At 44.3% G+C, this 26,463-nt stretch overlaps 2 protein-coding genes across 3 annotated transcripts in view; one reads left to right on the top strand and one right to left on the bottom strand.

Moving 5' to 3' along the window:
- Positions 1-247: 247 nt before the first annotated feature.
- fasn2 (fatty acid synthase 2) lies at positions 248-20,949 on the top strand. Of its 2 annotated transcripts, none has more exons than XM_061965197.1 (7): positions 248-563; positions 11,240-11,318; positions 12,159-12,312; positions 14,032-14,192; positions 14,267-14,473; positions 14,561-14,742; positions 14,887-20,949. In XM_061965197.1, the coding sequence occupies exons 2-7, from the start codon at positions 11,261-11,263 to the stop codon at positions 20,407-20,409; spliced, it is 6,285 nt and encodes a 2,094-aa protein (XP_061821181.1). In that variant the 5' UTR covers positions 248-563; positions 11,240-11,260; the 3' UTR covers positions 20,410-20,949. The 2 variants fall into 2 exon arrangements, with proteins under 2 accessions (XP_061821181.1, XP_061821180.1); XM_061965196.1 differs by lacking the exon at positions 248-563 and adding an exon at positions 8,109-8,280.
- Positions 20,950-21,041: 92 nt separating this feature from the next.
- LOC133609540 (phenolphthiocerol synthesis polyketide synthase type I Pks15/1-like) overlaps positions 21,042-26,463 on the bottom strand; it is a 12,520-nt gene continuing 7,098 nt past the window's right edge. Inside the window, exon 6 of the mRNA XM_061965191.1 lies at positions 21,042-26,405. Within this exon, the coding sequence (XP_061821175.1) occupies positions 21,042-26,405 (5,364 nt within the window). The remainder of the gene's footprint in view (positions 26,406-26,463) is intronic.

Below are 26,463 nucleotides of genomic sequence, written 5' to 3' on the forward strand. Positions count from 1 at the left end.
AAATATTTTGTCGATCGAAATGTACGTGCTTTCAAGCAATTGTATTGTTTTTTGCTAGCAATGGACAGATCAAAAAAAGAAACATTTCTGATGGAAATGCAACCTTTATGCTTCATGGACAGATTAATTTGCTTTCACTGTTGTCGAAGTTGGTTCACCTGTGTGCTTAATTTGTGGAAAATAGCAAACAACAAAAAGTCAAATGTTGAAAGACATATCTAGAACAGACACACATTTGCAGAAAAATACCCTGCTGGAGATGACCAAAAAAGAGCAGTTTCGGAAGTGCTGCGGAAAGCTGATCAGAGCAAAAATACTTGGTGAGTCTCTTGTTTGATTTCATAAATACTATAAGTGTAATGAAACTGTAAGTGGTGTTGTCGTCATTTTAGGGATCAAACAGAGTGTGGCTTTTATTTGGTGGGAAATGCGCTCAAATGGCTCTTTGTATGCCGAAGGTTGCCGACCCCTGACCTAGAGGTAGTTTGGCCCGAGTCCACTCTCAGTGCTGCTGGAGTGACCGCCAAAGTGCGAAGAGGCAACCGGTCAAGACGTCACCTCAGGTACCGAAACATGGCACTGTTGGATTTTACGTGAATCTGTGCCCGGTCCTCGGTCAGTGCCAAAAAAGTGCCAATTCGTTACCCATCCCTTGTCATGGCTAAGTTAGTATTGAGCATTCATTCACAACTTAAGCACTTTTGGCTAATATACGTGGGCTGGGCGGGTCCACTAGCTGGATGGGAGAATACCAATAAGAGAAACGTGTAATTTAAAACGCGTAAAAAAATAACCTCAAGGGGAACTGCACTTTTGTGGAATTTTGTCTATCATCCACAATTCTTATGTGAGACAAGAACACATTTTTTTTTCATAAATAAGCGCTAGCAAAATTTTGCTAACATTGCAGGTAATTGAATTTGCTCTATTCCGCCTATAAAGCGCTCTAAAAAACATTTTAAAAACCCTCCAACATTTTATGTACACGCTGTGAGTATATATTATAATGTCGTAACATTCATAATAAAATTATTTTCACAGACGCATCACAGCAGTCGCTATTTCCTTCATCAATAACACTACTACTCATGGCAGACTTAATGAGGGACGAAGACTACATTGGGACAAATGATCATCCAGAAATTAATATTTTTGAGTCGGAATATACGGGAGATGAGCTGCAAATTTTAGAAGCTGAGTGATAAACAGATCCAGCAAGTAGCAGTATTTCTAACTGCTAAACCAGAAATACAAACTACGAACATGATAAAACAATCACTTACTGTACAATGTCTGCTCTCACTGGGATGCGGACTGATGGGATGTTCATATGTTCTTGTTTAAAGAATTTATCATAATCCTCATGAAGATTTAAAAAAAAAAAGTCAAACTTCTCCGTTTATGGCCACAACCTTCTACTATCCAGATTAGAGGCATGATTTATAATCGAGAATTAATTTTTTACCAATTCTGAGGTGATGCAGCGGCTTACCAGCTCAGTATGTCAATATACAACGGAACCTCGATTTACAAACCCCTCTTTATGCAAACTTTCCAATTTACGAGCTTTTAGATGGAGCCAAATATGCCTCAGTGTGCGAACCATGTCTCTGCAGGACGAAACATTGTTGGGGAGGCGAAGCCTTCCACTTCACTTGTTGTGCAGGAGGAGTCACATCTCAACACTCCAGCATGTAAGCCTTTAAAAAAAAAAAAATAATGTTGCCTTTTGTCAAGTTTTGTCCATTTTGCTAACTCAACAAGAGTCCCAAAAACTCAACAGACCAGCGAGGAAACAAGCTGTGGAGTTAAAAAAAAAAAATCTATTTGCGAAAAGTACATTCATGGCACTCACAAGCATGACCACCGCACAGTAAGTAGCCACATCAAGTTTTAATTGTGATGAAGCAGTCTTTTCTCATAAAAGATGCCAAAATAGAATTATATCACAGCGGAAAAGAAGACAGTATCTCTTCTCTCGTAATTTTTCTGCTGTTGTGTGTACATCTTACTTTTTAAAATGTTCAATATTGTAGCAAAATGGTTGTTGAAGTTAAGAATTTTTGTGGTTTTGTTTGTGAAGGCACCATAGTGACTTGTGTGTGTGCGCGTGTTGGCAGAGCAGTGCATACGACAACTTATTGTTGTTTTGACTTTATTGAATACAAAAGTTGATCCATCACCCCTTTATGTTTATTTGATATACAATAGATTATATCACTTCATATTGTGTTCAAAGTGTAAAGTTAAAGTACCACTGATAGTCACACACACACTGGGTGTGGTTAAATTACTCTGCGTTTGACACATCCCCATGTTCCACCACCTGGGAGGTGAGGGGAGCAGTTAGCAGCAGCGGTGGCCGCGCTTGGGAATCATTTTGGTGATTTAACCCCCAATACCTTGATGCTGAGTGCCAAGCAGGGTCCCATTTGGGTCCCCTTTTTATAGTCTTTGGTATGACTCGGCCGGTGTTTGAACTCACGACCTACCGATCTCAGGGCGGACACTCTAACCACAAGCAGGTTACAAACCTTCACTAAAATAGGGACTTTGGTCTAGGCTGGAAACAATGATTCATACTTACACTGTTTCTTATGGGGACCTCTGCTTCCCCATACAAACTTTTCTATTTACAAACCGTGTTCAAGCACCAATTAAGTTCATAAATTGAGGTTTCACTGTAGCAGCATAGGCTAGTTAGTTCTCTGTGATCACAGCCCCGCTAAAAGTGCTTCACGGCGTTAGCGCTTATAATAACATTATCGCTAATACTTGGTTAATATTCAGGTCACGAGGTGTAAATGGAGTATTGGTGGCGGTTTTTGGAAGTTTTTCAGAGGACTCGATGGCCGCAATAGAGGACTCCCATTGACTTCATTGTTAGCCACCTCCTACTTGCTGATTTTTACAAATTAGAATGCATTAAAAAAAAAGACCTTTGCATTTATGAAAATGTTATATTTTCATTGATAATTCAATTTAGGGAGTGTGGTGTTATCTGTTATGCCTTTATTTTGATATAGCATACAGGATGTCCGGGACCGGATGTTACATAATGACGCTTGATGTTGTGACACAGAAAATCCTATGATAGACTGAGGCTAGTCGGAATAAAAGCATTGCTTGCATAAACCGTCTGATCATTAAAACCCATACTACGACATGGTGTCAGAAGTTGAGCAGCGTTAAAAAGAGCAACTTTTGCAGCTGAAAGGAGAGTTTTTATAACGTCAGGAGAGACGAGATGTCCGAAGGCGGCAACGCAGCGGCTGTACCGGCAGCGCGGCAACAACAACCTCCCCAGCTAGCGGCTAATGCTAACGCTCCTCCGAGCGCTACGTTCTCCATACAACCACCTGAAGCGTTCAACTTTTCAAAGCCTCAGGACTGGGAACGATGGATACGCAGGTTCGAGAGATTCCGGCTAGCCAGCAACCTCCATCTTAGCACTGAAGCTAACCAGGTGAACACTCTGATCTACTGCATGGGGGATGAAGCAGATGACATCCTGCGCGGTCATGATTTAACCGACGTACAGAGACAGCAGTACACCTCAGTGAAAGCCACGCTTGAAAGGTACTTTGTGCCTAGGAAGAATGTGATATATGAGAGGGCAAGATTCAACCAAAGAGTGCAACAACCAAACAAAGCTGTTGATGTTTTTATTACTGCATTGCATGCCCTGGCAGAAAACTGCAAATACGGAGCACTCCACGACGAGTTAATAAGAGATCGTATTGTGGTGGGGCTGAGAGACGTCAGTCTATCCGAGAGGATGCAGTTAGACCCAGATTTGACGCTGGAAAAAGCAGTCAACATGGCAAGACAGTCCGAAGTGATCAAGAGGCAGCAAACAGACCTCAGGGGAGGGGGTAGGATGGACATTGATGCAATAACAAAAGGCAGAAGACAAAAACCATTTACACCCAAGATCCCTCATCACCCAAAGCACTCAGCAGCAAAGCCACAGCCATCACCTGATCACCAGACATGCTACAGATGTGAAAAGTCCCCTGGTCATGCCAAAGCACAGTGCCCAGCCAGAGATGTCACATGTCACACATGTGGAAAGAGAGGCCATTACAACAAAGTAGGTAAATCTACCAAAACAGTACATGTTGTAGAGACAGAATGTAATGATAACCATCCCTTGTTCCTAGGCTCAATAGATGCAGGTTTAGACCCATGGTATGCTGATTTAACTGTGAGAAACCACAAAGTCAGATTTAAAATCGACACAGGAGCCGATGTCTCAGTTATCCCAGCTAAAATTTACTATGCTATTACAGAGGGCAACACACAGCTAGCTAAACCCGACAGACCACTGTTTGGCCCAGGCCGCATGCCTCTATCTGTTTTAGGCAGATACAGAGAGTCACTATGCAAAGGAGAGCAGGTGATACAGGAAGATGTTTATGTTGTCAATGACCTAAATGTAGCCTTGTTAAGCAGACCAGCAAGCATTAAGCTTAAACTAGTCTACAGAGCAGACAGCATAGACAAGTCTGAAATGGAATAGTCCTACCCAAAACTGTCAGGGTTTAGGAATGATGCAGCAGCCATACACTATAAAACTCAGGCCAGACGCCATTCCCTATTCCCTGGCCACACCAAGAAGGGTCCCCATCCCTTTACTGGGCAAAGTAAAAGAGGAGCTCAAGAAAATGGAGGACATTGGAGTCATATCCAGAGTGGAAGAGCCAACTGACTGGTGTTCGGGCATGGTTCCAGTGCCTACAAAGAATGGCTCAGTGCGCTCCTGCGTTGACCTCACTCGCCTCAACGAAGCGGTTTGCAGAGAGAAATACATACTGCCTTCAGTGGAGCAGACAATTGGTTCTCTAGCAGGAGCGAAGGTCTTCAGCAAGTTAACAGAGGATTTTGGCAAATCCCATTATCCCCCGAGTCGTCACTGTACACCACATTCATAACTCCCTTTGGCCGTTTTTACTTTAACAGGCTGCCCTTCGGCATAGCGTCAGCCCCAGAACATTTTCAGCGGCGCATGTCTATGATCATCGATGGGCTGCAGGGAGTCGTATGCCACATGGATGATGTTCTCATCTGGGGAAGAGACCAACAAGAGCACGACATCAGACTACACACCGTTCTCAACAAACTCCAGGAAGCCGGGGTCACACTAAACATGGAGAAATGTGAACTGAGCAGAAGTGAAGTCAAGTTCTTAGGCCACATTCTGTCAGCTGAAGGTGTGCAACCTGACCCAGATAAGGTAAAGTCTGTCATGTCAATGAGAGAGCCATCCAACACAGGAGAGGTTCGCAGTTTCCTGGGAATGTTGAACCAGCTCGGAAAGTACATTCCAGGTCTGGCTGAAAAGGACAAGCCGTTGAGAGACCTTCTCTCAAAGAAGTATCAGTGGGTCTGGGGATGTGCACAACAGAGAGCATTTGATCGGTTGAAAAATGATCTCACATCACCTCCAGTACTGACACTGTACAACCCCAACAAAGAGCTGAAACTGTCGGCGGATGCCTCTTTATACGGATTGGGGGCAGTCCTCCTACAGAAGGAGGGAGAGCTGTGGAAACCAGTCGCGTACGCATCACGCTCCATGACAGAGACCGAACAGCGATATGCCCAGGTGGAGAAGGAGGCGCTAGGATTGACATGGGGTTGCGAGTGTTTCCGGGACTTCATTATTGGTAAGCATTTTGCCATGGAAACTGACCACAAGCCACTTGTCAGCCTGCTAGGTCACCAGGCACTCACTGAGCTTACTCCCAGAATCCAGCGGTTCCGACTCAGACTCATGAGGTACAGTTATACTACCACACACACCGCTGGCAAAGACTTGTTTACAGCCGACACCCTCTCACGCTCGCCTGTCAGCCAAAACCCAAGCAGGAAAAGGACAGACAGAGACTTAATGGAAGACACAAACATCTACACAGATGAAGTCGTCACCAACATGCCCGCCAGCTCAACATACTTGGCTCAACTGAGAGGACAACTGCAGCAAGACAGTGTGTGCTCAGAGGTCATGTCATACTGTCAGAAAAGATGGCCTGACCGCAGCAAGCTCACAGGTCCAGTGAAGGCTTACTGGCCTGATAGAACTATACTTACAGTACACGATGGACTACTGCTCAGAGGCTCCAGACTAGTTATTCCCACAGCGATGCGCAACTCTGTCCTCGACGCACTTCACGAGGGACATCAGGGAATGACCAGATGCAGAGAACGGGCCAGAGAGGCTGTATGGTGGCCTGGCTTGAGCAGCCAACTAAATGAGCTGGTGAGAAATTGCAACACATGCATCAAAGAACGAGCCAATCCGGTAGAGCCATTAATGTCCAGTGAGCTCCCAGAGAGACCATGGCAAAAAGTACGTTCTGATTTATTCTCACTCAACCAAGAGACCTACCTACTTGTAGTGGACTACTACTCTAGGTTTGTAGAGATCGCCAAGCTAATTTCCACACGATCTGAGGATGTTATTGTGCATCTCAAGTCGATCTTCTCCAGGCACGGTGTTCCGGTCCATTTTTTCAGTGATAACGGAACTCAATACTCCAGTCAAGAATTCAAGGACTTTGCAGCAGCTTATGGGTTCACTCATTCCACCAGTAGCCCTAGGTTCACTCAGAGTAATGGAGAGGCAGAACGTCACATGCAGACCGTGAAAAACCTGCTAAAGAAGGCTAAAGATCCATACCTAGCTCTGTTGGCTTGTAGAGCTACACCACTCGCAAATGGCTACAGTCCTGCTCAACTCCTCATGGGCAGAAGACTGCGCACTCCACTGCCCCAGCATCCATCTCTCCTAACTCCAGAGCTTCCAGACAGCACCGTCGTCGCAACTAGAGAAAGGGAGAGGAGAGCAAAGGACACTGCAAGTTTCAACAAAAGACATCGGGTGAGAGATCTGAGTCAACTCACTCCAGGTCAACCAGTGTGGATTACAAATACAAAGTCTCAAGGCACAGTGGTTTCACCCCACTCTGCCCCACGTTCATACATTGTGGACTGCCCTACAGGCACGATCAGAAGGAATAGACACCACCTTGTCCCTTTTCCAGAGACTGTTCCGCACACACCTCGCACACTGACACCCAGCACTCCACCCCAACCAGGTGAGGCCACACTGGGTTCTCCAGAACGCCCCAAGTCACCTCCAACACAGACTCCCAAGGCACTTACACCTATCCATACACACACACATGGTACTACCACTAGGTGTGGCAGAGTGGTGAGAAAACCTCACAGACTGGACTTGTAAACTGTGGGAGGGGGAGAGAGAAACAAATGGGAAAAAAAAGTGAAAAGAAAAAAAACCGATGTGAAACAAGTAATACTGGTGAATGTTTTGTATTCTGATGGTTACACTATTTGCCTCCAAAGATATTGCCTGACTATGTTTGCTTTTGTTATTTTTCTTGAGAAGTATTAAGAGTGCATTATTCCATTGTGAGTGAATATATGTTATTTCATGCAAAGGTTTACAGATTTTACATTATCTGACATACCACTGTAAATGTTAGTCTGTTTAGTTTTCTAGAAAGGGAGATGTGGTGTTATCTGTTATGATATAGCATACAGGATGTCCGGGACCGGATGTTACATAATGACGCTTGATGTTGTGACACAGAAAATCCTATGATAGACTGAGGCTAGTCGGAATAAAAGCATTGCTTGCATAAACCGTCTGATCATTAAAACCCATACTACGACAGGGAGGGTTGCAGGAAATCGTAATGACAGAAAATAACAGAGAAGCACTTATTTACATGTTTGCTGTTTGATGCACTTTCATTAACGAGCATCTGTATATCTGATGTAAACATGGAAAGGTTATGTCATGATATTCATTTAGCTTTCTTCACACACGTGCAGCTTGGTGTTAGAGTAGCAGCAAGAATCAGTATCAATAGTGCAAAAAAAAGAAACAGCACCGTGAGCAACTGTCTTTTCTTCTGCCATCACGGCGCTCTGGGAATTGAGTTCCGTTTCCTGGTGGGTTACTTTTTCAGGTTTCCTGCACAGTCCAGTATATAAGAGGCAAGGTCCGACTAAAACACACTCCGATTTTTCTGATTTGTTTGCATGCTCATACATCTTACAGAGATGATCTCAGCCATTGTGGCGAGGATCAAGTAAAGGATGCTTGAGAAAAACTGGAGTTTGAACTGCGATTGTTTTTAGTTTGAGATAAGCATCTTAAACCTGTTTTAGTCTTTCAGTGCTCGTAAAAAAATATGTTTAGTTTGCTTCCTCAAGTCTGACTTGAAGAGAACAACATACACTTTTTGAAAGGTAAGTGTTTGGTACTTGATATTTAATGAGCTATATATTGTGAGGGTGTCCTGGTCCGATATTGAGATTGGCTACCGGTCTGGCATTTAGAATTTGTGTTAGATGTAAATATAAACGGAATACAATGATTTGCAAATCCTTTTCAACCCATATTCAATTGAATGCACTACAAAGACAACATATTTGATGTTCAAACTCATAAGCTTTATTTTTTTTTGCAAATAATAATTAACTTAGAATTTCATGGCTGCAACACGTGCCAAAGTAGTTGGGAAAGGGCATGTTCACCACTGTGTTACATGGCCTTTCCTTTTAACAACACTCAATAAACGTTTAGGAACTGAGGAAACACATTTTTTAAGCTTCTCAGGTGGAATTATTTCCCATCCTTGCTTGACGTACAGCTTAAGTTGTTCAACAGTCCGAGGGTCTCCTTTGTGGTATTTTAGGCTTCATAATGCGCCACACATTTTCAATGGGAGACAGGTCTGGACTACAGGCAGGCCAGTCTAGTACCCGCACTCTTTTACTATGAAGCCACGTTGATGTAACACGTGGCTTGGCATTGTCTTGCTGAAATAAGCAGGGGCGTCCATGGTAACGTTGCTTGGATGGCAACATATGTTGCTCCAAAACCTGTATGTACCTTTCAGCATTAATGGCGCCTTCACAGATGTGTAAGTTACCCATGTCTTGGGCACTAACACACCACCATACCATCACAGATGCTGGCTTTTCAACTTTGCGCCTATAACAATCCAGATGGTTCTTTTCCTCTTTGGTCCGGAGGACACGACGTCCACAGTTTCCAAAAACAATTTGAAATGTGGACTCGTCAGACCACAGAACACTTTTCCACTTTGTATCAGTCCATCTTAGATGAGCTCAGGCCCAGCGAAGCCGATGGCGTTTCTGGGTGTTGTTGATAAACAGTTTTCGCCTTGCATAGGAGAGTTTTAACTTGCACTTACAGATGTAGCGACCAACTGTAGTTACTGACAGTGGGTTGCTGAAGTGTTCCTGAGCCCATGTGGTGATATCCTTTACACACTGATGTCGCTTGTTAATGCAGTACAGCCTGAGGGATCGAAGGTCAAGGGCTTAGCTGCTTACGTGCAGTGATTTCTCCAGATTCTCTGAACCCTTTGATGATATTACGGACCGTAGATGGTGAAATCCCTAAATTCCTTGCAATAGCTGGTTGAGAAAGGTTTTTCTTAAACTGTTCAACAGTTTGCTCACGCATTTGTTGACAAAGTGGTGACCCTCGCCCCATCCTTGTTTGTGAATGACTGAGCATTTCATGGAATCTACTTTTATACCCAATCATGGCACCCACCTGTTCCCAATTTGCCTGTTCACCTGTGGGATGTTCCAAATAAGTGTTTGATGAGCATTCCTCAACATTATCAGTATTTATTGCCACCTTTCCCAACTTCTTTGTCACGTGTTTCTGGCTTCAAATTCTAAAGTTAATGATTATTTGCACAAAAAAATATGTTTATCAGTTTGAACATCAAATATGTTGTCTTTGTAGCATATTCAACTGAATATGGGTTGAAAATGATTTGCAATTCATTGTATTCCGTTTATATTTACATCTAACACAATTTCCCAACTCATATGGAAACGGAGTTTGTATGTGTGTTTACTTGCACAGCCGGTTAACATCTAAATTTCCTCCAATAAACACACAAGGTTGGTATTTTCTTCTATTTTGGTCAAGTCATTTACAAACACGGTAGGAACTAGCAGCTGCCCAACAGCTAAGCACACATTAGCACACATTCCTCCATAAACTAGACAAACAGCTCTGATAAATGTTTGTATTACATAAAAGAAAACTGGTTTTGTTGAAAAAAATTCTACCCAAACATTTAATAAAGTCAAATGCAAATGAGTCAAGAGAAAGATCCCACACTTCTTTTTTGGGAAATAAATCTGTACAGCAGATATGGGCATTTACATCAATATTATGATTTGTCCAGTGGCTAAAATATATATATATATATATATATGTGTATATATATATATATATATATATATATATATATATATATATATTTTTTTTTTTTTTTTTTTTTCCGATTTTTTTATATATTTTTAATCGATTAAGAATCGTTACAAATTAGAATTGCGATTCATTTAAAAACATAAACCGGTTAATGTTTTTCATTCCTCCCTTTGTTCTCTGACTAATTTCACTTGATGCAGCCTATAAAAGTAGATTCCAGATGATATTGTTTTGGATCAACGCTGGAATCCACCAATACTCTAGGCGTATCGGAAGGGGAAAAAGGCGTATCAAAACACCTATATTATTATAATGTACCGAGCAAACACTTGCCTGTGTTTCTATGTTTAGCGTTACCTTTTTCAGCCGAGTGCAGGTCGAGGTGATCCATCGGATCCTCTTGCATTAAAACAGGCGAGTAAAGTATTGCATATTCACTTCTGTCAAATTGTACGTAAACCGTGATTCCCCAGTGTCACATGTTGTGTCAAAAGGTGTTTTTTGAAAGTCAAATGGAATGCGTTGAAATTAAATAAACTATTCCCTTAAGAGGAGTAATGATAAAGACGTTGCAATGAGGATGTTTTAAAAAGCAGATAGTCATCAGCGATAAGCTTCAATGACACTCCAGCTCATTGTTAGATAACAGATTGATTTACTTATTAAACTAAGTCTAATCATTTGCGAGGCCTCCCCATAAAAGCGTGCACTGAGCTCCTTCATCGCCATGGCCACGTCTTTATAATCCATCATTAATGTTTAATGTAGAAGACCGGCTGCCTATAAGACTAGAAGCGCAGTCTCACTGAGTCTTATTAATGTGTGTGTTTGTGTGTGAGAGGGTGCAGCGGTATGTGACACAACCGGAATGAAGATAGAGTTTGTGGATTTGTGGTTCGTGTTGCTTCCTGCAAGCAAAAGGAAGTAAAGATTTTTGATTTGCAGCTTGTCTGATGCCCTGTGAGGATGGACCAAGCTGAAGACAGCATTGCCGTGGTGGGCATCGGCTGCAACTTCCCTGGCGGTGAGACCCTTTTACAGACTTTTTTATATACATGCTATATGTATTTTTTCAGAACACTTTAATTATCATTTCTATTTATAAATATTAATTTTGTACATCAAATAAAACAGACGTTATTTTTTACATGTTTCAACACATTTTACCACATTTCTTATATACATGGTATATGTATTTGTAAAATATATATTCAGTAATAATGTTGTATTTATATCAAATTAAACATTTTACAACCTTTTTATACATACATGGCATGTGTTTTCAAGGATTTTACAACTTTTTATACATACAGTGTGAGAAGTATCCCACACTTCTCTTTTGTAAAGTAAATTTGTACAGCCGATATGGGCATCTACAACAACTACCTAACAACCCTATGCATACCGTTATCAGTAGCCAGAGGAGCCTGTTCAGTGCTAGACTGCTTCATCCCAAGTGCAGGACTAATAGACTAAAAAAGTCCTTTGTCCCACATGCCATTAGACTGTACAACTCCTCTCTGGGGGGAGGGGGTACTAGGATGACAAGGGATGCAAAACTATAACAGTGCAGTACTTCTTCATAACATGGTCACATATCGAAATAAATAAAAACATTTTTTAAACATTTTTAACATGTTTTACAACCTTTTTATAAGTAAATGGTATATGTTTTTTAAAGATCTATTTAAGAATAATTTTAATATTTATCATATCAGATAAAACAATGTACTTTTAAACAAATTTTACAACATTTTAAATTGATCAAAAGTTATTCATAAATAAACCACATTTTTGAAACATTATTACTAATGTTTTAATAGAAAACGGTGGATTGTAACCTCGGTGTAAATCTTTCATGCAGGCGAAGGTCTTGACAATTTCTGGAAGGTTCTGGTGAACGGACGCAATTGTTCTGTGCTCATTCCCAAGGAGAGATTTGAATTGTCCAGCTGGTATGACCCTGATGACAACAAGGCGGGTAAATCCCGCACGGCTAAGGCTGCTCTCCTTGATGGGTATGAACTTTTGACTTTTAGAAATATCCATCCATCCATCCATTTCCTACCGCTTATTCCCTTTGGGGTCGCGGGGGGCGCTGGAGCCTATCTCAGCTACAATCGGGCGGAAGGCGGGGTACACCCTGGACAAGTCGCCACCTCATCGCAGGGCCAACACAGATAGACAGACAACATTCACACTCACATTCACACACTAGGGACCATTTAGTGTTGCCAAAAATATATTATTTTTAATAATTGGGAGGCCTGTCGATCAATTAATTAAATAATTAGAGCTACATTTTGGGCAGTGGTACGCTTACATCTTTGTGGGAACAGTTTGGGGAAAGTTATTTTCTGTTTCCGGGGCTCAAAGGCCTGCTTGGATGAGTTTGGTGTGGAAGAACACTGTTAAGGATAAACTAGAACTGAGGCACGCTGAAAGGGGAAATTCACAATTTTTGGAATTTCGCTTATCGTTCACAATCCTTATGAGAACCAAGAAGACAATTAGGTAAACAAAACGTTTGCATTTTAATTTGTAATTTTGGGCTCGCACTAGGCGGCTATCAATGCAGCTCATGGGAGAAATCCATTCTGCCTCTAAATCACTTTCAAATTGTAGCCAAAAAACACCAACAATACTTGACTTACGCCCCAAACTGTAGCAACATTGTTATTGTAACAGCGAACACTGAGAAACTGTTTATCCAGCACAGTAACATGCTACGACATTAGCCGTAAGCTAGCTTGTGCGTCAGCAGTCGAAAGGCTTTTGACTTTGGAATGCACAACACAATGCGATCGGACACCAATCTGTACTGACTAAAAAACATGAACATATTACAATATCCGTAAAGTATTAGCCCACATTTCATGTTTTGTTTGTACACAGCTAGCCCGACAGCACATGTACTGTAGTTGTACTAACATGTGCTGCGTGTATCATAATCAATTCCGTTTGGTGCAGCTGGCCGGTGAAGTTTTTTTCAGATTTATTTTAGGTAAGCGCGCCATTTATGTAGAAATAGCTTGGCTCCAAGTTCCACATTTTCATAGTCAAAGTCACGCCAACCTCACTCTCTTGGCTTCTGTATGCTCTGTTTCACCTTCCCTTTGTGCTCGCTTCTATAAATAGTAGTTCATCCTCCGTATATTCAGCTTCAAAAAGATAAAGTTGTGAATCCTAATTTGTCATAAAATAGTCGTCTTTGTTGTCTGTTACCAAGTCAAGTTAAGAAGTTCCGGAATTGATTAAAATTACCAAAATACGGTAAATATTGTACATATTACATATTGTTATGAATGTGTCTGTTACTACATTATATGTATACTTGCAGTGTGTATGTAAAATGTTGATGGAGGGCTTTGAAGGTGGCGTTTCTTCTGAAATTCTCAGTGCCATGCCATGTTTTTTTTGTCAACAGTTTTTTTTTTTGCCTCAACACTTTTTTTGCCACTTGCCTCCGTATGAAAAGTGCTATATAAATGTAAATATAAATTTGACAATGGTGACTAACATTAGCCGCATCTTGCAAGCGTTTTTTTATCAAATTTAGAATCCTAAAAAAAAAAGACGTGTTTTCTTTTCGCTAATGATTGTGAACGATAGACAAAATTCCAAAAAAGTACAGTTCCCCTTTAGGATGACGTGATTACATAAAAAATCAACACATTTGTAGTGAAATCCTAATTTTTTTGCATATGGGATCAATGATTGTGATTTTTTTTTGACAGTTTCAACCAATTCGACCACAAGTTATTTGGCATCAGCGACAGTGAAGTGGAACAAATGGACCCTCAGCAGAAGCAGCTGCTTCAGTGCGTCTACAGAGCTTTGGAGAATGCTGGTATTCCGATGGAAAAGGCCAGCGGGACCAGAACTGGAGTGTTTTTTGGTAGGAAAAAACGCCTACCACTGCGTGTCAAAGCCATACAGTGGCCAGTGAATGGTTGGTTGTTTTGGTCGTAGGCCTCATGAACAGAGATTACGAGACCAATGCAGCCCACATGCACCCCAGAGTCATCAACCACTGGACGGGGACAGGACTGGCCATGAGCATTGCCGCCAACAGGGTGTCGTACGTCTTTAACTTCACCGGGCCGTCGCTGTCCATCGACTGCGCTTGCTCATCCTCTCTGGTGGCGCTTCATCTGGCCTGCCAGGCCATTAAACAAGGTAAGAATTTGTCATGCAGCATCCATTCCGTCAATGGCAAACCATAGGTACGCTAATTAGAACCTTGTCTATGTGGCATAATCTCAGGGGATTGTGACATGGCCGTGTGCGGAGGTGTCAACTGCATCTTTGAGCCAAGAGTGTTTGTGGCCCTCAGCAAAGCAAAGATGATCTCACCGGATGGCACCAGCAAGCCATTCTCCAACAAGGCTGATGGTTACGGAAGAGGCGAGGGATGCGGTGTCGTTCTCCTAAAACCGCTGACAAAGGTGACACGACCTCTGTTTCTCCTCATTCACAAACGAAGCAAAAAAAAGTCTGCATATCAGATGGTTTGACTGCGTGCAGTGACAGTTTCAGGATTAGACCACTAGCGACTTTTGCCTGATTTTGTTCCTGCTGCTTCGTTACAGGCTCTGCAAGATCAGGATCACATCTGGGGCATCATCAGCAAGACTGCTGTCAATCAAGATGGCCATTCAGTGTCGCCTATCACTAAACCGTCCCTGAGTCAACAGGAAGAGCTGCTGCGGAGAACCTATTCTGAGCGCGACATCACCAACGTCCACTACATTGAGGCTCACGGGACCGGAACCCCAGTTGGCGATCCAACAGAGGCAGCAAGCATATCAAACGTCATCGCCAAAGCCAAAGCTCCCGGTTCAGCGATTCTGCGAATCGGCTCGGTGAAAAGCAATATTGGACATACGGAATCTGCCGCCGGTGTGGCCGGAGTCATCAAGGTTCTCCTCATGATGAAACACGAGACCATCGTTCCTTCTGTGTTCTTCTGCGAGGACACGGCCAGCGTAGATTCCCGAGCTTTAAACCTGCACGTTCCCAAAGAGGTGGAAAAGTGGGAAGCAACAGGAGCACGGGTTGCAGGAGTGAACAATTTCGGCTTTGGGGGTACCAACGCTCATGCTATTGTCAGACAGCACATGTGGTCGCATTCAATCAAAAAGAATGATGGCAGGCAGGTCAAATATTTTGTCATGTCAGCAAATTCACCAAAGTCTCTAATGCTCACGCTAGAAAACACCATCACACATCTGGAGAACAACGTGGATCTGGATTGTCTGTTGTACACTGCGGCTTGCAGGAGGAGCCACCTCAAGCACAAATACAGAAGGGCCTTAATGGTATCATCTCTAGCTGATCTTAGGGAGAAGCTCCATGCCGCTGTCAGCAGAAATACAAGCCCAGCCCTCTCAGATCCCAAGTTAGTTTTCGTGTTTTGCGGCAACGGCGTCACTTATCACGGCATGGGCAAGCAGCTGCTCCGACACGAGCCAGTGTTCAGAGATACGATCAAGCAAATTTCAGAGGCTTACCAAAGGCTGAGCGTGCTGAACATTCTGGACACGCTTGAAAGTGAGCATGAGCACGGCGACTACAACGCTCCACATGTGGTCCAGCCTCTTCTTTTTGCAATACAAGTGGGCGTCGCCACTCTGCTCAAATGCTGGGGTGTCAAAGCTGATGCCATGCTGGGACACTCGGTGGGTGAGGTCTCGGCGGCTCACTGCTCCGGCCTCCTGTCTCTTGAGGACGCCCTAAAAGTCATTTACTTCCGCAGCGTTCTCCAGACCAAAGCAACTGGGGGGAAGATGCTGGTGATCAGCAATATGGCCGTGTCAGAGGTCACAGCTCTTCTACCGCGTTACTCTGGAAGAATTTGTCTCGCTGCTTTCAACAGCCCACAGTCTTGCACCTTGTCTGGGGATGCAGATGCAATAGAAAACCTCCAGGAAGAGCTAAGCAGTTCAGCTAACGGTCAGAACCTCTTCATCCGGGTGCTAGAGGTCTCTGCTGCTTATCACAGCCACATGATGAATCCAATTCTGCCAAAAATTAGGGAGGCAATTGGTTCTTTAGAGGAGAATGAGCTTAGCACGCAGCTGTTCTCAACCGTGACAGGTAAAGAGGCACAGCAGGGGGATTTCTGCTCAGGTGATTACTGGGCGAGGAATATTCGTGAGCCAGTTGCTTTCGAGCAGGCAGTCAGATCAGCAAGTGGAGGCCAGAAAAGCTTAGTCTTTGTAGAAGTGGGTCCAAGGAGAGCTCTTCAGAGGAACATCATGGAAACTCTGGGGAACGACGTAACTGTCGTTGCCTCGCTGCAGCCAGACAAAGACCACGAGACACTCCTGTCCGTTGTTTCTAAGCTCTTTGAACTCGGTGTCCAGGTAGACTGGAACACCTTTTATGCGGGATATGAGACAGTGCCGCTGCCCTTCCCAAAATATCAATTTGATTGCTCGGACAGGGATGTGATCATTAAAGGTGCTCAGAAAAACACTGTGAGTACTCACCCATTGCTCTGCGCCACAGGAAGTGAAAAGAACACATTGCTTTGTGATGTGGTGTCTGATTCTGTCTTCTACCTGAAAGAACACAAACACAACAAAGTACCCATCATCCCCGGGTCCTTCTATGCCGAGCTGGGCTTAGCTGCATTCATGGCCTGTGCCAAACCGAAGGTCCCCCTCAATACACTGCAGCTTAGTGTCAATTTTCACAGCCCATTTATTCTTACCCCAAATTCTCCAGAGATGAAGGTGCAACTAGAGCAAAAAGAGAACAATACCAGCTTCACTGTGTTCTCGTCCTCAGCCACATGCGCATCAGGCACGGTGGTAGTGAAGAAAGAGCGACCAGTGGAAGAGCAGCGCATTGACCTCAATAGCATCTACAAAAGATGCACATCTGTTGTGACCTATCAGGAATTTTATGGCTATCTCTCCCAGGGTGGCTTTCAGTATGGAGATGTCTTTCAGAACAAAGCCAATGTTCACTATGGGGAAGATTTGAAAGAGGCCTATGCTGTTGTCACAGTTCAACAAGAACTGCTTCCTCAGCTGCACGACTACTGTGTTCATCCCGTTGTGCTGGACTTCCTCATGCAGCTTCTCCCGGTCACAGTAGAGCACATTTTTGCCGGTAGACCGGGCTTCCCTGCCAAAATCGGAAGTTTGACAGTGTCAGAGCCCTTGCAAGATGAGATGATTGTCTACTTGAGGGCTACCGACGTCGGTGCGGACCACTTTGAGGTCTGTGGGTGCTTTGCAGATAGAGATGGCAACGTTTTGGTTGAGGTGAAGGATGTGTTAATCAAATACCTTGGCAGTCGTTCTCATGTAGTTGAGGAGTACTTCTATCATAACCACTATAGCGTAATTTCCGAGGGGATCACAAATGATCCACCTCCGAAAGCGTTGGTCTTCTCTGACAGCATGGGTATCTCAAAATGCCTACAGCAAAACTTGGACTCCAGATCTCGCTACATCTCCTTCTCAAATGCGGAAGACCTCTTGAGCAGTGACTTTCCGACTCTGTTGTCAAACCTCAATATCACAAACATTGAGGACAACTTTGATGAGGTCTTGTTCCTGTGGGGCAAAGAGAACCTTAACTCACTTACGCCCGATGTCATCCTGGAGAATCTGACCAACTGCTGCGAAATGTTTAGACAAGTCATCCTACAGCTCAAGCGAATTCGCTTTCCAAACTCCATCCGAGCAATTACCTACTGTTCATCTGAGCTCACAGTCGATCACGTCAATCCAGGCTTTGCCATTGTCGGTATGACTCGTTCGTTTGCTGCAGAGATACCAGAACTTTCATTCCAATTGGTTGACATAAGCTCTGTCTCTGCTAAGGACATTGCAGCCCTCTCTGAGGTCCTACGCGCTTATCCTTGTAGCAAGTATCCAGAACTGGTGGTGAAAGACGGGGTCATTCTCAAACCTTCCATCGAGCGTACCCCTCCTGAATTAACTGAAAACTCTGAAGGGAGTTTCACCTCCAGCACGTCTGAACCTTGCGTCATTCAGACTGTTGGCGCTTTTAAAATAAGCCGGCTAACTGCTGTTCACTTTGACACTGAAGCCGAACAAATAAGTGCTACTTCTGTTGAAATTCAGCCCACCAAAGTATGCGTCCACTCGTCTGATTACTTTCCTGTGAGCACCTCACATTTGAACTTTGGCCAGACGTTGTACTGGAACACACACTCCTTACAGAACCATAAGCTACTCATGCTAGATTTCAGTGGCATCATTACAGGGGTCGGAAAAGAGGTTAAGAAATTAAAAGTGGGCGATTATGTGGCTTCTTGTTACCCTGTGGTGGCAGCCAGTAGGGTGAGGATTCCGCAGGGGGTTTGTTACAGCACCAAACGCCTCCCCTTCCTTCAATCAACACCCTGTCTGTCCTACTTTGTGCTGGCATGGGAGATACTGTATCGACTCTTGCCGAGATCCAAGCAAAATCTGGGCATTGTGTCTTTAGTTCCTGATTCTGTTCTGGTGAAAGTTTTGGCACTTGTGTCTCAGAAGTTAGGATGTACCGTTATTGTTGGAACACAGTGCAACGGCTCCTTTATAAATGCCAATGAAATGGGTGCACTCATAGTCCTGCCTCCATATGATGAATCCTTGATGATTAAAATATGCAACTTTCCTGGTGTCCAGAATGTTGTCCTTGTTCGTGAATACCAAACACAGCTTTTGGTGACCCAAGATGTGCTCCAGAGTTTCCAAGAAAGTGTCCATGTGCAAACAATTAACCTACCGGTTATCCTACAAAAAGGATCACTAAGTGCTCGAAGGCTGCATGTTTATCACATGCTCAAGTCTTTAAACCTGACTAAAACATTTAGCTTAGCAAGTTTTACGTTTCAGAATGTCACATCTGAGAAAATCCACAACCTTTATTCACAGTCCTACTTCAGTGCAAATAACCTGGCTGTTGTGGCTCTAGAAAAAGGCCCCCCCTCATCAACGTCAGACATTCCGCTGCTGCCCACAAAAAAGCAGATTTTCCGAAGGAAAGCGGTGTACATCGTAGCAGGCGGTCTGACCGGGCTGGGCTTTGAAACAGTCAAGTTTATCTCGCAAAGGGGAGGCGAGTTCGTCGTCATCCTTTCCAGGAGTAAGCCCTCGGCTGAGGTGCAGCAAGAGATCTGCAATGTTGAGAAGCAGTGCGGCAACAGTATCGTCAGCATGGAGTGCGACATATCAGTGTCTGGGCAAGTGCTCAAAGTTGTGAGTGACATCCATTTAAAGTTCAAGGGTTATCCAATCAGAGGAGTGTTTCATAGTGCGGTGGTCTTGCATGATGGGCTGATTGAAGCCCTTGATAGATCCCTCTACGAGAAAGTTTTTAAGCCCAAAGTGAATGGTGTGCTTAACTTGCACCATGCAACACTGAGCTGTCAGTTAGATTACTTTGTTTGTTACTCCTCCATATCAGCTTTTCTGGGAAATGCGTCACAAACAAACTACGCGGCAGCAAATACATTCCTGGACTTGTTCTGTCAATACAGGCGAAAGCTGGGACTGTCTGGACAGTCCATCAACTGGGGAGCTCTGGACCTCGGGCTATTGCTGAACAAGGAGCTCTTCCATCGGTTCCTGGAGGCCAAGGGCATGATGGTGCTGAAGGTTGCCGAGATCCACAAAAGCCTGGAGCAGTGCTTGCTCCTCAACCGACCCCAACAGGCCGTGTGCCGCTTTCACTTCAGAAACATCCGCTTCAATGTGCTCTCTCAGAACGCCGCTTTGACTATGCGGCTCTCCGCACTGGTGGAGCAAGCTTTTCAAAAGTCTAGAGAGTTCGACACGGAAAATAGAAACACTGTGGAAGTCCCGGCAAGGGATTACCTCATTTCACTGATCGTTAAAACCATAGGTTTGGAGGTGGACACAGTGAAAGACGACACTCCGCTCTCGTCACTCGGCATCGATTCCATGCAGGCCATGACTCTGCAAAACCTCATCTATCAGGACCGTGGTATCAATGTGCCTTTGGTGAAACTGTTGGACCCTAACGCTACGCTGTCGACAGTGATGGTCATCTTGAGTGAGGGGAACGGAGACGGAACTGAAGAGCAACTTTCAACTGACGAGAGCACTTTTTCCACCAAATTCTAAGCCTGATCACTATTGACATGTAGGAAATGTTATTAAGTGTGTGCTGACTTATGTTGTCCATGTCAAATTAAATTAAAACTTTGTTAATATACTACTTTTCATACTTGGGCAAGTTGCAACACAAGCGCTTTAAAAACAACACACACATGCACACACACACAAAAATATTGACAATAAGAATCTAAAAAGTTTGAAATTATCAGTAAAAGCCAGTTTAAAAATATTTTTTAAATATCAATTGTCTCTGCAGTCCTGATTATTTCAAGGTCTCATGGTTCTGTAGAGATAACAGACATGGAAACATTTTTTATCACCACTGATGATGATTACCAGCTTTATGGGTACAATTAAACAGAGGACACTGACCATGGACTTAAAAACATGTTCATGAAATACACACTCATTGTACAGTTATGTATTATAGTTTTGTTTGTACAACTTTGTTTAGTTGTTTTAATAAATGAAGTGACAAACTAAGTGTTAACATGAAAGCACTTTATTATACTGTGACAAATAAATGTCTAATTGTAGTCATGGAAACATTGTCCTTGTTTTTATTGCACATGCCAGACAATTTTCATACAAACACAACAGTCTGAAGGTGTTGGTATGTTCTGATGCTTCATTTAATATTAATTGTTCATCACAAGTGTTTCCAAAGTAGCCACTGTAGTGTTTGGCTCCAATATTCTAACCAAAGGTACATTAATGCCCATCTCCTTGTATATCTTACTCTGCAGCGTCATGGCCAACATGGAGTCGATTCCCAGAGCTCCCAGAGTGACGTCATCATCCAGCTCGTCCTCCCCAAAATTGCTTACATCACTGACGATACGTCTCACGTTTCCATGCAGGGAAGACGTCTGTAGAAGTCCCAGCTCGTCCTCTGCTAAGGTACACAGTCGTTCTTTCAGTGAGTTGTTTTGTGAACAAATGTTTTTAAAGTTGAACTTGCAAATGAGCTGTTGGGGTCTGTTCGTGAGTAAAACCTCTGCGAGAGTTTCGGGAAACTCGCACGCATCCATGACCATCAATCCTTTCGCCTTCAGGAGATTTTGGAGGTGATGTTTGTTGAGCAGAAGGCCGAGGTTTAAAGGCCCCCAGTTGATGGACTGTCCAGCCAGGCCGAGGTTTCTGCGGTAATGACAGAAGGCGTCAAGGAATGAGTTTGCTGCTGCGTAGTTTGACTGGGCCTCATTGCCCACGACTGAAGAGATGGAGGAGTAGCACACAAAGAAGTCAAGTTTCTTTGTCAGTGTTGCACGGTGAAGATTTAGGGCGCCGCTCACTTTGGGCTGCAGTACCTTCAGCAGGAGCGCCTCATTGAGGGTGTCAATGAGTGCATCATGGAGCACCGCAGCACTGTGAAACACACCTTTAATGGGACAAGAACTGAATCGTCCTTCAATCTTGGAGATGGCGTCCACTACTTGCTGCAGCACAGAGACGTCACACTGGACATTCATGATGATGACGCCATACCTTCCTTGAATAAGATCCAGTTCAGATTGTGTTTCATGTGTCGGCATGCGTCTGGACAACGTCACTATATAACCTCCGCCGTTGCTGGCAATGAACTTCACTGTCTCAAGGCCTAAACCGGTGAGACCTCCCGTCACTATGTAAACGTGGCGGTTTTTGAAGAGTTGTCTGGGCCTGGCCACCAGAGGGATATCAGACACCGGGCAGGTGTGCTCTAAAACCACTTGGCACACTGTCTTTGTGGCAAAGTAGGAGTCATCATTCTGAGCTGCTGCTGTGCGTGACGTTTGAAATGTCTTGCTTTTAACAGGCAGGGATGCTCTATCAAAGCCAAGAGATGTGAGCCACCTAAAGATAGCACTGCCTTGCACATTCAGGTAAGCTCTTTGAAGGACAGAAGTCACATCCAGTATGTGTACATGGTTGCTCTTAAAAGCACCGCAACGTGAGGACATGTGAGTGTCATTCACCAAGACTATATGTCTCTCATGGCCGTCATCGTCTTGTAGTTCCTGCCAGGAGTTGTCAACGGGAGGCAAGAACACAAAAGCTTGGCATGGATCAGAAGATTCCCTCATCAAATGTGGCGAACAGGACACATTCCAGCCTGATCGGTTTGCCGTCAACGCTAAAACTTTCAGGAAAACAGAGGCTAAATTTGGCGTGATGATTGACATTTTATTTTGTTGTTGTGCTTTCAAAGCGGGAAAAGCTCTCTGCAGGATCTCCCTCGCCAGGATGAAGAAAGACACAATTGGAGTTTCCTCCAGAAACGGGAGCGTCTTGATGTCATAACACAGAGAATCAGGAACAACAACCCTTGTCGTTGCCAAAGTCGGGTAACATGATGCAACACGGTCTCCTGCTTTTATGCCGCGTGCGTCCTTCCCGACAGCAGTCACTACGCCGCTAAAATCAAGAGCTAGAAGTGTGTGATGGTGGTGTGCAGCACGGTTGTTCCAGTACAGCGTCTCTCCAAAATACAGCTGTGAAATGGTGACGGGGAAGTAATCAGATGAATGCACACAAACATTGGTGATCTGAACTTCAATGAATCCTCGAGGGACGGGGTTGTCACTCATGTCATGAGGGGTGGCCGTCAAACCTTCCAGTCTGTACGGATGACATGTCTGGAGGACAAAATCTTTCACTGAGCGTCTGTCACACTTTAAAGACACTTTGTCCACCGTGGGAGTACTAGTTATCTTCATTGTGGACACCTTCCCTTGACCAACAATGACTTCTTGTTGTTTACAGACATTGATGACGCCAACTAGACATTCAATGTCCTCTCTGGTCAGAGATGTCAAATCAATCACCTGAAAAGAGATGGCGGGTATTTCTGCTGCACAAGCTCTTGTCATGCCGGCGAGCACAAAACCAGCGCTTACGCAGTCCACCATTTTCTCTGAGGACCTGTAGGTGATAACACGGACCATGCAAGAATGACCACCCTCTTTCAAGGTTAGAACAACCTGCCGGAATAACTCGCAGCAAGTCACCAGGCGCTCCAGCGTCCTATCAGATGATAAGTTACTAAGATCATCTGCGGCCCAAATGAAGAGAAAATCCCTCAAGTTGGTGTCAAGTGAATGTAGAACTACATCTTTTAGTTGGCTTGAGTCTTCTCTGTCCTCCACTGTGAGGGACTCCGGATGCAAATATGGCCTAAGTGCTTCAGCGATGCCCAGCTTGTCTGCAAAAACTAACGCCCTTATCTTCCAATCGCAACTCGTCTCAACTGGGATTGGAATCATTTCATTGTGGAAGAACACTGACTGTAGAACAGGTGAGCAATTGCCAATGAACGTGATCCTGACATCCCTAAGTTCCACAAGTACCTCTCCGCCTTTGCCCGCAAAGCAACCACACACTTCAAGGAAGTTTGGAGTCTCTCGAGTTGCCCGCATGTAAATGAACATGTCCTCTTGCGCTGGTCCTGAAATGACAACACTGCCAATGGCGGAGGGTAGTCCTTGCTTGGCTGTGAGAGACCTCATGGCTACCACCGCAGTCATTTGCATGAAGTAGTCCAAGAGCACAGGGTGTAAGAAATAGTCGTGAATATGCTTGAGGAGGTCTTGGGGTACTTTAATTCTTGTCATGGCCTCTTTGAATTCATCCCCAAAATACACATTGTGGAGGTGTTTGAACACAGAGCCATAGTCCAATCCCGCTCTAGAAAGAATGGAGTAGATCTGATTTGTCTTTACAACCAAAGTGCACCTTTTTAAGATCCTCTCTGGATGAATGCTGGGTTCCTCTATGAAAGCTTGATGCTCAGTGCACCTGAAAGTACCTGAAGCATGGGTGGCGGCAGGGGAACGGATTGTAAACTCATTTCCTGCAAGTGTTACTGTTAGTTGGTGATTGTCAGCATGAAGCAGCTTGAGAAATGTCACACTGATCTGGACAAAGGAAACGGGCTTCTTTGGCTTCAAATGTGCTATCAAGGAGGTGAATGCCAGCGCCACGAAGAAGGCGCCGGGTACAATAGCGATGCCATTGTATTTGTGCTCCCACAGATATGCCGCCGTTTCCACCGAGAGGCTGAATTTGTATTCGTTGTTCTGTGCCGTTTGGGATTCAAGCAAATGTGGGGAACAGGAAGGAGATTCACTTCCATTTCTGACATCCTCAAAATACAGTTCTTTCTTTACGTTATCAAAGTGATACACCGGGAAAACTGTAGGTGGCGTTTCACAACCACTGTAGATCTCCTGCCAGTGCATGTTGACGCCCAGCTCGAATAGTTTCCCCACAGTGGACAAGATGGTTTCATATTCTCTTAGTGGTTCAACAGAGGACAGAACAATAGAGTCATACCCCAGAGTCTCCAGTATGTTCCTTTGGAGAGCCTTGCGGGGTCCAATCTCCACAAAGACCATGTTCCTCCCTGATAGTTTATCCATAGCGACTGCATGCAGGGTTTGCTCAAACAGAACTGGTTCCCTGATGTTCTTTGCCCAGTAGGTACCTGTTGCAAAGTCGCCATGCCCACACTCATGCCCTGTCACAGTGGAAAACAGTTTGCACTCCATCTTGTTGATGACCAAATAATCTAAAGTTCTTTGAACGTCCTCAAGGATAGGATCCATTAAATGACTGTGGTAAGCTGCTGGAACGTCTAGGAAATGAAGAAATATATTCTCATTTGTGTACATCATCTTCAGCTTCTCATAGAGGACAGCAACAACATCTGCATCCCCTGACAAAGTGCAAGACAGCGGGCTGTTGAACGCAGCCACGCAAACACTTCCAGAGAAGTTCGTCAGGATTCTTAACACCTTTTCCACAGCAACATTGCTGACGACAAGCATTTTTCCGACAGAGACCCTACTTTGAAGGCTACTGCGCTGGTAAACCACTTTGACTGCGTCCTCCAGAGATAAGAGACCCGAGCAGTGAGCCGCAGCGACCTCTCCCAGGGAGTGTCCGAGCACCATGTCAGGTTGGACACCCCAGTGCTTCAGAAGGGAGGTAATGGCGACTTGAGCAGCGAAAAGTAGAGGTTGGACAACATCTGGCTGGCTTAGATTGTCAGTGTCACACTCACTAGTAAACCATTGACTGATTCTGACATTATAGTGTTTCTGGAAGAGAATCTCCACTTCTCTCACCTTGTCTTGGAAGACAGGAACTCTCAGAAAAAGCTCTTTGCACATACCCCTGAAAGCAACACCGTTTCCGCTAAACACAAACACCACCTCCCTGTTTGACGTTGTACACTCCACCTCTGCTTTTACCGCAGCCAGCTGATGCTGCAAATCCAACAGAGATGATGTGAGGATCGCCTTCCTGTACTTGTGCTTTCTGTGACTCCTCCCACAAGCTGATGTGTAACACAACGCCTGCACGTCAGTTGCATGGCCGCTGAGAAGCATCTGTCGTGTATCGGCAAGGGTTCGAATCAAGGATTTCTCTGAGGCTGCGGATGTTACAAAAAGTCTTTGACCATCTTTTGGGATCTGTGAAGGACTAGTAACCTCTCTATGCTCTCTGACAATGACATGTGCATTCGTGCCTCCAAAGCCAAAGCTGTTAATCCCGGCCACCCGCTTCCCATTGGTCCACCACCTCTCGGCTTTAGTGGGAACACTCATTCTCATCGTGTCTATGACAGGACACTCTTTGGAGTAGAAAATAGAAGGAACAATGGTCTCATGCCTCATCATTAGGAGCACCTTGATGAGACCAGCTACCCCTGCAGCAGACTCAGTATGTCCAATGTTCCCTTTAACAGAACCGATCCACAGAGTCTCTGGACCGCGATGTTTGGCTTGGGCGATGATGTTCGAGATGCTAGCCAATTCTGTCGGATCGCCAACCGGAGTTCCAGTCCCATGAGCCTCAATGTACTGGACAGTGGCGAGCTCGCACTGGGAGTAGATTCTCTGCAGCAGCTCTTGTTGTTGATGCAAGGAGGGCTTGGTGATTGGTGACACGGATTGTCCATCTTGATTGATGGCTGTTTTTGCAATGATGCCCCAGATTTTGTTGCTGTCTCGTAGCGCCTTTGGAAAGAAAGTAACAATGTGAGGAATACTTTTACAGTGTCCGGATACATGTTGA

The sequence above is a fragment of the Nerophis lumbriciformis genome, linkage group LG07 (assembly GCF_033978685.3).
Source record: "Nerophis lumbriciformis linkage group LG07, RoL_Nlum_v2.1, whole genome shotgun sequence".
Classification (NCBI taxonomy): Eukaryota; Metazoa; Chordata; class Actinopteri; order Syngnathiformes; family Syngnathidae; genus Nerophis; species Nerophis lumbriciformis.

Excerpts from the sequence above, each read along its gene's own strand:
- fasn2 (XM_061965197.1), top strand. The coding sequence starts at position 11,261 with ATGGACCAAGCTGAAGACAGCATTGCCGTGGTGGGCATCGGCTGCAAC. Across the intron at positions 14,193-14,266 it reads CAGAACTGGAGTGTTTTTTG|GCCTCATGAACAGAGATTAC; the intron begins GTAGGAAAAAAC and ends TTTTGGTCGTAG. Across the intron at positions 14,474-14,560 it reads CTGCCAGGCCATTAAACAAG|GGGATTGTGACATGGCCGTG; the intron begins GTAAGAATTTGT and ends GCATAATCTCAG.